Here is a 12,945-nt window from a genome sequence, read left to right on the forward strand (position 1 = left end):
TTGTGATGTCAGCCCTAGCAACAGACGCACTCGCTGCAACCTCACTCTCTCCTTCACCCATCAAATCACCCACAGGCGTGGAACAATGCCCACCCTGCCTACGCTTCCTGTCAACACCGATAGAGAGGAACACAGGGCCTCTTCACTCTAGGTCCTTTTTGAGTGCGAAGTATTTAATCAGCAAACAAACAAGAAAACAAATGACCCAACTAAAAATGGGCAAGGGATCTGAGCAAACACTTCTCCAAAGAAGACAGACAAATGGCCCGCAGGTATGTGAAAAGGGGCTGAATGTCATCAGCCATTAGGGAAATGCAAATCCAAACCACAGTGCACTGGCACCTCGCGCCTGTTGGGATCGCTGCCACCGAAAAGAGGAGGATGGCAAGTGTTGGAGAGGATGTGCAGGACAGGGAACCTTGCACACCACACAGTAGCAATGTGAGTGAGGGCAGCCTTTACAGAAAACAGTATGGAGGGCCAGGCGCGGTGGCTCACACCTGTAATCCCAGCACTTTGGGAGGCCGAGGCGGGTGGATCACGAGGTCAGGAGTTCGAAACCAGCCTGACCAACATGGTGAAACACCGTCTCTACTAAAAATACAAAAATTAGCTGGGCGTGGTGGCGTGCACCTGTAATCCCAGCTGCTCAGGAGGCTGAGGCAGGAGAACCTCTTGAACCTGGGAGGTGGAGGTTGCAGTGAGCCGAGATCGTGCCATTGCACTCCAGCCTGGGTAACAAGAGCAAAACTCCACCTCAAAATAAATACATAAATAAATAAAACCAGTATGGAGAGCCTCAAACAATTACACAGAACCACCGTGAGATCCAGCAATCCCATTTCTGGGTATAGACCCAAAGGAAATAAAATCAGTGTGTGGAAGGGACATCAGCACCCCTTTGTTTATTGCGGAACTATTCACAATAAACAAGATTCGGAACAACCCACATGTCCGTCAATGGATAATGGATAAAGAAAATGTGGTATATACACAATGAAATGTTATTCAGCCTTAGGAAAGAATGAACTTCTGTCATTTTTGACAACATGGATGAACCTGGAGGACACAACGTTAAATTGAAATAAGCCAGACACAGAAGGACAGGCGCCCCATGATCTCACTCACATGTGGCACCTAAAAAGGACGCACTCAGGGACAGAGTAGAAGGGGGGCTGCCAGGGCCTGGGGCTGAGGGCGGAATGGGGAACGACTGATCCAAAGGTAGAAACTTTGAGTAGAGGACGGCTGAATGCTGGATACCTGGCGTTCAGCATGGTGACTGTAGTTAATAAGAGTGTTGGGCACAGAGATTTGCCAGGAGACTAGCCTTCAGGTGCTCTCACCTCACACAAAGAAACGGTAACTACGCGAGGAGACGTGTATTCATTAGCTTGACTGTGGTCATCATTCACGATGTCTGCGTGTGTCAGAACATCAGGCTGTACACCTTAAACATTTACAATTAAAAACAACTCAACTGAGCACAGGGGCTCGCACCTCTAATCCCAGCACTTTGGGAGGCCAAGGCAGGCGAATCACTTGAGGTCAGGAGTTTGAGACTAGCCTCACCAACATGGCAAAACCCTGTCTTTACTAACAATAGAAAATTAGCCTTGTTGGTGGGTGCTGTAATCCCAGCTACTCAGGAGTCTGAGGCAGGAGAACTGCTTGTGCCTGGGAGGCAGAGGTTGCAGTGAGCCGAGATCATGCCACTGCACGCCAGCCCGGGCGACAGAGCGAGACTCTGTCACACACACACACACGCGCACACACACAGACACGCACACACACACACACACACACACTCTTTAAAAAAGCTCTTCTGAAGCCCCACTGAGACCTGATTTAAGGGAAGGTGATCAATCTGAAATAGTGAAACATTTGAGCTGGATGTGGTGGTGTGCACCTGTAGTCCCAGCCAGTTGGGAGGCTGAGGTGGGTGGGAGGATCATTTGAGCCCAGGAGTTCAAGACCAGCCTGGGCAACACAGTGAGATCCCATCTCTGAAAAACAAAACAAAAAACGGAAATAGTGAAACGCCAGGCCATTTTCTCTACAAAACATGCCTGGGCCCCTTCAGGAGGAAAGCTTCTCCTCCTTCTACTTAGATCTTTTGTGATGTGTCCCTTCCTGCCTGTGTTAGTCTTGTCTTTGCCCATATGTCTTTCCTCTGCCAGACTATCATCTCTTTAAAGACTCCATCCTAGTCCAGTTACCTTTTTCTACCCTCCATGGCATCTAACAGATGCTTCATTGAAAACAATTCACATTTCTAAGAGGCCATTTGGATATTTACATAAAAAAGATAACCGAAAGAAAATGTTATAAAAGGCTTGCATGGCAGAAGTCCTCCAAGACTTGCTTAAATGTACAGACAAGTGTTCAGTTTTAAAAAAAAACAAGCATGGTAACTGCATCCCGCTGAAGCGGTTGCCATGAAATGCATTTCCTCCAGACCAGGTGCGGGGCCCACGCAATTCTGCTGCACAGCTCATTTCTGCTCATTTCTGTTGCGAGCATCCTCTCGTGGGCTGAACAGAGGTTTAGACTTATAAAGAAGATGCAGCTAAATTTAAAAGGATGAGGCGTCAGTTAATGGGAAAACACTCGTATTTCACTCCTTAGGAGCTCACCGATGCTGGGAAGTTAAACTGTGTGGTCTGAGACAGACTGAAGAGGAATAAATCGCGTGTGTGGCATCTTTTGCAGGGAAACCTTCAACTCTGCTCTCACCCTGCCCAGAGGACATTCCTAAGAAATGAAGCTTCAGCCTTTGTGGCTCTGGTTCCGTGAGAGTCACAGGCTCCAGGTCACAACACACACCTTTGGACACAGTAATATAACCCGACGCAGGATGACGAAACCTTCGTGATGCCATCCATGACCAACTCATGGTGCACCTACCTGGCTTTTTTTTAGTAAACAAATATGTCAGTGTGGGATTCATTTAGGGATGACACGATGAGGTGACGTGGCCCCCACACACACCAGTACTGCTGACGGAAAGGCTGATGGGGGGCAGCGGGAGGAACCCCCCTGTGCCGCTATCAGATCGACACCTATGCCGCCTCGCAGCCCCATCCCAGCCTGAGGAGCAGCTGCAGCAACCTCTGGGACTTTTCCACCAGCAGTACTGCTGCCCAGGAGGAAGAGGAAGGCCTCAGAATGAGGACTTGCCACTCCACCAAAGTCAGGTCTGTGTTCTCCGGGAAGGACGCACAGCCTGCTTGTGTGCGAGCAGACCCCGTGTGGCTGGGTGTGGCCACCCTGCGGCGTAGGGGTTCTCACGGTGGGAATGCACACTCACACACTGGACTTCCTCTCCACCCAGCCTTTGTGTGACCGCCGTGGATGACTTTGTGATCAGGCATCGGACCCGCACAGGAAATCATCTGGCACAGGCGTCACTGAGACTCCCTGTGGCCTCTGCCTGTGCTCACGTTCCTGGTTAAATACGCGCCTGGTCTCCTTGCGGGGAGCTGCTGCACTGGGCGGCCTTTCCTTTTCAAGATCAGGACCTGACATAAATGCATCAGATCCAGTTGTGGAGCAAGAGAGGAAGAGGAAGAGGAAGAGGAAGAGGGGAGGAGGAGTGGGGAGGGGAGGAGCTGGGCAGAGGCTGGAAACCAGTCACACACAGGAGCAGCAGAGCCTGCTGTTGTCAGCTGGAGCCGTAAGAACCAGTCAGAAAGTAGAGTCGGACCTGTCCTTTCTACTTGAGTCCCATTTTAAATTCTGCACGTGTGTGGCGAGAGACTGACCGACCATCTTTGCACTGTCCCGAGCAGAACCACGGACAAGCTTTGAGGTCACAGGTTTCAAACACAAAATTTAGATAAGGTAACGTGAGAAACAGTTTCTTTCACCTTTAAAGGTTTGTGAATTTACGAATAGAAAAAAATCCAGCAAGACCAAACCTTTGAAATATAACAACGTCCTGCAAAGTCTCAGGCATGTGGCTAAAGTACTTATCAATCAGGGAAATGAAAAATCAGGTGTTTCCTAAGAAATTAACTAAGAATGAACACAACTCTCACGCTTCCCTTTAATCAAGTAACGTGCCTTAAAATCAAGCCATCTGTGAGGTAGCAGGCTCCGAAGTCATTTCCCTCCGCTAACCTCCTGAGTGTCTCTTCACTCCAGAGTCAGTGAGATCCACAGATGGTTCCCTCTCGTCTGCCAGTCACTGTCCAGGGGGTGGAACAGGATGATGAACAAGCTGAGTCTTCACCCACACTAGGGAGCCGCAGGGACTGGGGTACATTCTCATGCGCTTGGAGCCAGACCACTTAAGGTAACCAAGGACCCAGAGCAGACACCGTGGCCCCGGGCTGGACCCATCTGACGAGAAAGGAGAGGCTGCCAGACACCGGGTCTGTCCTGGACTCAGGGCCCCCGCTACTGGATGCTGGGTCTGTCCTGGAGACTCAGGGCCCCCGCTGCTGGATCTGTTGGACACCGGTCATGTCCTGGAGACTCAGGGCCCTGCCTCCCACATGCCAAGGGAACATTAAAAGGGTTGTTAGTAGCTGGGGGCCGTGAACCAGCTCGGGCTGAGCAGATGGCATCTTTGGAGGATTTAAACATTTTTTAAAATTAGATGGTGTAGGACCATCCCCTCTACCGAGGCCAGGCCAGGGTCATCTCTGGATGTCTGAGGTTTGGTCGCTGGTGGTGCTGATGGTGATGCCTGCAGTGGTCTTCCTGGGCTGATCAAGGAAGCTGCCCAGAGGCAGTGCATGGTGTGGAATCCAGGCCTGCCATCTTCCCACCCACCCCTGCCTGGACTAATGCAGTGGCTGACACAGCAGACAGGCAGATACACAGACAGACAGGCAGGCAGACAGGCAGACAAGACAGGCAGGCAGACAGACAAGACAGACAGGCAGACAGGCAGAGAGAGACAAGACAGGCAGGCAGACAGACGGGCAGACAGACAGGCGGACAGACAGGCAGACGAGCCACTGTGCCGGGTGGTGGGCGGCCCTGCACAGTGACAGTCAGCTCTCAACTGTCGTTCTCCTGCACCTCGGCCTTGTTGCCGGTGGCTGGCAGGCAGTTGGAAGGAAGCACCGCTACATTCTTTGGGTCTTCCACAGTTCCAAGTTCAGGTTATTTTCTTAACCATAGTAAGAACTATGATCCACAGATGCCAAATAATAAAAAGCTGTATTTATATCAAGCCTATCAATTTGGAAACGAGAAAACATATCCCCCGAGCTGAGGCTTCATCACAGAATACTTTTAGAAGTGGAAACTAGAAATTGATAGTGCACCTTTTTCTTGATAAAATGTTGATGTGCAATAAGAGTCAACACACATCAGATGCCAGCGGGACACCTGCTGACTTCAGCGAGTGCTTTGTGCTCTCTCTGGGGGCCAGGGGAGCTGCTTGCGTCTGACTCCGTCCTGAAAGGCAGCCTGTTCGTCAGACAGGAGAGGCAAGGCTAAACTTTGGAGTCGTCCTCTTGGCTGAGCCTCTCATACGGGGAGCCAGTTCCCGTGGTGGCTGTCCCCGTGCCTGCGTTCCTGTGGTGGCTGTCCCCGTGCCTGGGTTCCCACAGTGGCTGTCTCCGTGCCTGCGTTCCCGCGGTGGCTGTCCCCGTGCCTGGGTTCCCTCGGTGGCTGTCCCCGTGCCTGTGTTCCCGTGGTTGCTGTCCCCGTGCCTGGGTTCTCGCGGTGGCTGTCCCCGTGCCTGGGTTCCCACGGTGGCTGTCCCCGTGCCTGCGTTCCCGTGGTGGCTGTCCCCATGCCTGGGTTCCCGCGGTGGCTGTCCCCGTGAGTGGGTTCCTGCGGTGGCTGTCCCTGTGCCTGGGCTCCAGGGCCCTGGCTTTCTATGTCACATCTGCAGACATCCACTCCGCACCTGATCGTGACAGACTATGCTGCCTACATTTCTGGTTTAGAAACAGCTGTTGTGTATCGCCTGGGCACAGCCAGTATTTGGTGGTGACACACAGAAGCTCTCTCTGGAAGAAGAGCACATAATTCTGCAGCTCTTTCTAAAAACAGGAAAGGGGGGATGGCGGGTGGCCAACTCCCTTCGGCTGACGTGAGCCGCGTAGCACAGGGTGTGGTGGAAGGTGGCGCAGCAGGTGAAGGCGGTAGGGAGGTGGTCCGTGATGGAATATCGATGCCCGCGCCCCCTCCCCTGCCTCCCCGGCGGTCCTAATCCTCCAGCTACAGTCCTGCCCGCGGGGGCTTCTCTGTGATGGCCACCCTGTGCACCAGGACATGACGGGGCCGGGGACGCACTATGCGGCCACGTCCCCGGGAAGGTGCAGACCTCACTTCCCATGGGGAAGTCTTGGCACCTGGAGAAGGCGTCACTTTATCTCCTATCTCTGAGGAGTTTGACTTTCACATATTCTGCGACTTGAGACTATGCACACGTGTATTTCTGTGAACAACACCTACTCTGGTCATGCTGAGGTCACCGCAGCCGGACCTCTCTTTTCGGTTTATAGAGATGTCTTCATGAATCACTGTGCCTTCTTCATCTGCAAGGAGTGTGTGTGCTGAAGAGACACCCCTGGGTCTAGAATGGGCTTTGCCTCCCACCAGCTGTGTGGATCTGGGTGGGTCCTTATGGCTCTCTGGGCCACAGCTTCATCCTGGGTAGAATTGGGCTCGCTCTATATATCTCTATTTTAATTGTAGTAAAAGATACCTAACATATAATTTATCATTTGTAAACGCACAGTGCAGCGGCAGTAAGGGCCTTCTCACCGTTCTGCAACTGTCACCGTCACCACGCTCTTCAGAGCATTCTCATCTTCCCAAATGGAAGCCCTGTCCCCATCAAGCCCCTCCCCACTGTCCCCTCCCTGAGCCCCTGGCCACTACCCCCTACTGTCTGCCTCTGTGAATCTGACGCCTCCGGGGACTCCATGAGGTGGAATGACGGGAGGCTCACGATGGCGTCATCGCAGGGTCAATGGCTCGGCCAAATGCGATCACATATGGGAAGTCCTGCCCAGGGCCTGGCATCAAAGAGTTCAATCAACAGGACTTCCTTTCTTCCCCCAGCCCCCTTTCCTTATGCCATCTGGACTCGAGTGTCCCCTCCAATGGGTGTGTGTCTTTCACTCAAGGTGGCCCCATTTGGCAGGTGGGAGGCATCTTTGCAGATTAAAATACACTTTCTAGAGAAAGGCTTTCTAGAGAAAGGCTATCTGACAGGTACCCAGAGCCGCGGGATCCAGGAGTGGACCATGGAGCCCTGCCTTCTCATCTTGCCTTCCTTCCTGATATTCAGCCTCCTCCCCAAGCGGCCTGTTGACAGCAACCACAGCTCAATGCCTGGGGGTGTCAACGGATGGGTATGAGGTGTTAAGACTCCTTATTAGAAGCATTGAACAAAATAGTAAAACCTCACAAAGCCAAACTCGTATTCCTAATTTAAAATTTATTAGAATATTATTAACCCTCCTTGAGATCTAAATAATAGAGTCTTAGGATTTTAAAAAGAAAGTTTTATGCACCACGAAGTCCAGACGCCAGCCGAGGCCAAGTTCCCTTGTGACGTCTGGGCTGACAGCAGTGGCGTGGATGGAAGAGGGAGCTTGTGGGTGGCGCTCTATGCCAAGGACGGCTTTTCCTGCCTCCTGCAGTGATTTTCAAAACTCTCACCACTCCGGCTATTTCCACCAAACTCTCTGTCTTCTTTTTCTTTTGTGTTTTGCATGTCAGCACCCTTTGTGAATTTATGATCCCAGAATGAACATCATATTCCAGATATGATTCCAGAATGACCAGCAGAGAGGACGGTGGATATGTTTCTTTCTAAGATCTTGATGTGACTTCAAATAATGTAGCACAAGATTGTCCCATACTTAAGTTTTCTTTCCATCTTCTTTAAAATTGTTCTACACTTTAAAAAAAAGTGTTTATATGACAAAATGACACCCTCACCCCAAAATGGGTATTCTTTCCTTGAGGAATGTTTTATTTCTAGGCCAGTTTACTACTTACTAGTAACACTGATTTCTGAACTGGAACTCAGACTTCCACAGACCCCTCTGAGCTGGAGTAAGGACCAGGAATTTAGCCGAATGATTTGGAGAGCACTCACAGACAAGGAATTAATTTGCGGTACATCTTCCTTTAGGTAATGAATTTATTTTTAGGAATTTCTTGATGTAAATCAAATTTTGGAAATCAAATTCTTGAAATGCATCCAGTGTCCATATAGAGCTGGTTCGCTGCAGGAAAGCACCGTGTGTGCAGTGAGCGGTGACCCTCCGTGGATTTTCATGCGTGTTCTGGGCTTTGCTCACGGCCGCAGCACGGACAGAGGTGCCGTGGGCCCCGCAGGAAGGGGAGCTGCCGGGGCCTCGCGGTGCCATGCTGGGGAAGAGGCTGGTGCGCATGGAGTGACCTCGATGCCCCACGCTCACCGAGGGGACTTCCCCTGAACCCCTCTTCCAGGCTCCTCCTTTCTGGACCCATGGGCCCCTGTACAGCATTTCTTGCTGAGGACCTTGGGGCCCTCCTGGCTCCTCTGCCTCCCAGCCTCCCAGTGACCTCCAGACGGACTCCTGACCCATCACCATGTCATGTGAGTGCCAATTAGCTGCTTGGAAAACGTCTTTTTTCTTCTTAGCCATTGTACTGGGTAGAATCATGTACCCCCAAATCCATGTCCACCCGGCACCCGTGAATGTGGTCTTATTTGGAAATGGATTTGCATATGTGGTCAAGTTAAGGTGAGGTCACACAGGCTAGGATGAGCTCTCAGTCCAATGACTGACATTCTTAGAAGAGGAGGGAAATTTGGACCCCGACATAAATCCACAGTGGGGAAAGGCTGTGTGACAGCGAGGCGGAGATGAGGGGGACACTTCGAATTCCCCAAGGAGTGCACGGGCGTGGGGCAGACACTGCCATCTTTCCCATCATGGCCTTTCTCACGCTCACGCTTTCTTCCTGGAATTTGCTGATTACCGACAGAGAGGAAACACCTGTGGACCCGCCCCAAGGAGGAGCTTCAGACAGCATCAACAGCTGGAGATAAAAGGAAGGTGCTTTGGGATGATCCATAACCTTCAGTCTGTCCTGATCCTTGGTCAGCATCTGGGAATGGTCCAGAAGGGGGATGCAGGAGGAGACGGTCACTCCAACTCAGCCTGTTGACTTCGTCGTCACCAACTTCACATTTCAAATCCAGCTTTGTCCTTAAAAATACACGTTACCGTGAGTTTGGAAAAGTTCTACCTTCCGTGGGCGGTTTTAAAGACAGGTATTCTTCCTCTGCCTGCATTCTGCTAAGCCAGAAAGGGCAAAGAGAACCCTAACTTTGAATTTTTGAGAATGTCAATCTTGGGGCTTACTGGTAATTATTGAATGAAGAGTAATGCCTGAGAGATGCTGACATTCTAAAACACACGGTTCAGAGGCCTCCCAGGCAAATGTGACTGTGCTAGGAAGCAACTCTCCATCCTGCTCTGTGTGGATTTACGGCATCGATGGTGGGCAGCTCCTGTGTTCTGCACAGAGGGATCCCCAGGATGAGGCATGATGTGGAAGCAATGACGTCGTGGTCAGGGAAGTCTGCAGGAAGCAAAATGAAGCGAGTTTCTTTAGTTCACGATTTCTGAGAGGCTCTGCTGGGCTGGCGTGCTCGAGGACATCCTGGGAGGGCTGAGGCTACCGGCCATGAACTCTTGTCTTAGAAAAGCTGTGACCGGGTTGAGGGACGCTGGGGTTTCCTGGAACCACCTGATACCTGCTGACCGAGATGTGTCTCAAAATTATCTTGCATTTCACCTTGCTTTAAAATTTGTCCCTACTCATTTCATTTAGAGATGCATTATTTCAATTTCGAGAATGTATGCTCCTCCATAATCACTCTAAAATAGCCCATAAGATGTAAACACTGATCAAATGAATTGCCTCCAACAACTGCAACTATCCATAATAAACAGTAAGAAAAATGGTTCACGCCTTCTATTCACTAGCCACAGGAATCTGGGCAGGCTATGAGCCTCTGAGTCTCACGGACCACAAAGACGACAGGTCAGCACGTGAGAGCTTCACACAGGACCCAGCACCTGCTGAACGGAGGGTGGATGTGGGCATCATCGCGGTCGTTGAGTGTGGACACCGAGAGCCTTCACACAGGATGGAGGGTGGATGTGGCACCTGCTGAACAGAGGGTGGATGTGGGCATCATCGTGGTCGTTGAGTGTGGATGCCGAGAGCCTTCACACAGGATGGAGGGTGGATGTGGCACCTGCTGAACGGAGGGTGGATGTGGGCATCATCGTGGTCATTGAGTGTGGACACCCTCCAGACTCTGTGGCTTTGCTGGACAGAGAAGTCTTGCACAGGTGAGGAGATTAAGTTGATGTTGGGCTGTGGGGGCCCAAGGGCTCATAAAAATGAAAGAGCACATATTTGGGGGCACCCCATGCCACACACAAATAAGCACATGTTGGGTAATGGGTTGAGGTGGATGAAAACTCCGGTGGTTTTAGGACTCCGTGGGTATTCTCTGCCCGCCCTCCAATTCTGAACACTCTGTCCTTTTCCCTGAGAAGCCGGGGTGAGCGTGCACAGCAGGAGGCATCCCTGGACGGGCCCTGGGGCTCCATTCTAAGGGCAGCGCTGGGACGGATGGATCCATGTTTCAGGAAGGCAGATGTGTGCCATGCAAAGAAGACCTTCCTACCATGAAACTCCCGAGACGATGGGCCCCAGGGTGCCATCTTCCCTGGGACAGGCGTGTTCTCACCAGACTGAGCGACTCCCCAGCTGTGACAAGGAGGGATCCCAAGTGACCCCAAAACCATCCAAGTGCCACAGGTTCGCCATGCCACGCTGGGATTACAAGCTTCAACAACGTCACACAGAGATGCAGTTTAGTTTTATTTATTTATTTTCAATAGTGTGAAGACACAGGCAGACACAAAGAGCAGGAGGTCATACCGATGTGTTTTAGATCCTGGCGTCATCCGAGCTGTCCTGGGTAAGTGATGCCATCTCTCTAATACCCACGTGCCTTGCCCATAAAATGGGATGATGGCACCTGAGGATTCAAATGCTCACCATGCAAGGGTGCTCGGAGGCCCTCGGAAACCCGGGTCTGTTCCTGACTTTTCTGGAAAGCCCTGCAGAGACTGTTCTCAAGGGCGGAGAGAGGAGGCTCCCCTTCCTGTAATCGGAGTCACGCGGGGCTGACGGGAAAGCTAGGAAAGGGAAGTAAAGGGAATAGAAAGAGCCTGGGGCAGAAGTGAATTTACCGACTCTGGTGCATGGTGACATCAGGAAATGTCTCACCCCAGTGCTGCATGGGCGCCCGGGCTGTGGGTCGCCAGGAGGCCCGGGCTGTGGATCGCCAGGAGGCTGCAGCCTGATCCCAGAGTCACTGCTGCGACAGGCACCTCCCTGCCTGGATTCTGCCGCATGGGTGACGCGGCACCTTCGTCCCCAGCTCGTCCCCAGCTCGACTTTCCTTAGGAACTCCTCTCTGCCAGGCTCAGGGTTGGCTGGTGTGCCCTACACGCGGCCGGTGCCTGTGCTCCTGCGGTAACTCACGGCCACGTTCCAGGTTCCAGAACCCATATTCCTACTCGGCTTTGTCACATGGCTGGTGAGGGGAGACCCGGGGGCAGCTAGAGAAGGAAGACCCCACCTGCCCTCTGCATGTTGCTCTATTTGCTGACGTTTGACATTCACGTCAGCCCTCACTTCTGTGCCTTCATCTGTGTGACCTGGGCTTGCGTCGAGTAGAGAAGCATCACCTGGCCTTTAGATGCCCTACAGGACTCCAGGAGAGGATGATAAACTGTACGTGGGCCCTGCTGTGACCACCATCATAACAACACCAGGGACAACAGGCACATTTCAGTAACATGGAATGACTTACTAACTTTATCCTCACTGTTTTATAAAATGCAAATATAAAGTGGCTTATAAGTAATGATCTTGAAAGTATTAAATCTCTCAAAGGGAATTTTTTCATACTCAAGTTTTGGAAAACAAAAGATTGATAATAAAAAATACGAATGGACTGAAATTCTGATACAAGTAACATTTGATGAGCATCTGTAAGAAGTTTGATTGGCTTAATCAGATTCAAGACATGATTCGTGACCCAGTTATTGAGATCTTCTTTTCAGAAAGAGAGATTTTAATTTAAGAAAGTTCACCTGCCAAAAGTCAGCCACGGTGGCGGGCAGCGGTCCCTGGGTGGCGATGTATGCGGGGTTCCTCGGGTCGTGATCCATCTGCGGAGACAAGACCACACCACAGCAGTTAGCCAGGAGGTTAGGAAGCCAGGTTAGGGAGCCCGGAGGTTAGGGAGCCAGGAGGTTAGGGAGCCAGGAGGTTAGGGAGCCAGGAGGTTAGGGAGCCAGGAGGTTAGGGAGCCAGGAGGTTAGGGAGCCAGGAGGTTAGGGAGCCTGGAGGTTAGGGAGCCAGGAGGTTAGGGAGCCTGGAAGTTAGGAAGCCAGGCAGAGCCCGGGTTCAGGAAGATGGAAAGGTGGCGTCTCCTGAACCGAGAAACACACAACTTGCCCTTTGTTGATCCAAACGAGCACCCGGCACAGGTGGGGACCCAGCCGTCCCGAGCCTTGAGCCTGGGCCACCGCGTCTGAAATGCTTTCCTTATACCTGAGGTTGAGGTTCTAAGAGCAGCATCTACAGAAATGAAAACCGGTAGCCCAAGGAGGGCAGGCAGCCATCGTTAGCCCACTCAGCAAGTGTGGCCCCAAGACATGGATGAGCTTTCCAGCCTGCAAGTGACCCCAGAGCTTCCTGGCCACGGAGCCCACCCAGGCAGCCCTGTGTTCAGGAGAACGAGCCTCCTGCCAGAGCCACAGGCTGGCTGGGGTGAGGCTGAGCTCCGAGCTCTCAATGGAGAGTGCGAACGCTGTTCCTCCAGGCCTCATGGACAAACTTGCCAGTGTCCCAGGAGAACAAACTAGTGCTCCTTCCTGC

General features: G+C 51.8%; 1 protein-coding gene across 3 annotated transcripts in view; it reads right to left on the reverse strand.

Annotated features, from left to right (window-relative positions):
* The window catches only part of PTPRN2 (protein tyrosine phosphatase receptor type N2), a 901,057-nt gene that overhangs the window by 41,841 nt on the left and 846,271 nt on the right, over positions 1-12,945 (reverse strand). For all 3 annotated transcript variants that reach the window (XM_032753238.2, XM_058428604.1, XM_032753237.2), the window contains one exon: positions 12,156-12,233. In XM_032753238.2, the coding sequence (XP_032609129.1) occupies positions 12,156-12,233 (78 nt within the window). The remainder of the gene's footprint in view (positions 1-12,155; positions 12,234-12,945) is intronic.

The sequence above is a fragment of the Hylobates moloch genome, unplaced genomic scaffold (genome assembly GCF_009828535.3).
Source record: "Hylobates moloch isolate HMO894 unplaced genomic scaffold, HMol_V3 SCAFFOLD_1, whole genome shotgun sequence".
Taxonomy (NCBI): domain Eukaryota; kingdom Metazoa; phylum Chordata; class Mammalia; order Primates; family Hylobatidae; genus Hylobates; species Hylobates moloch.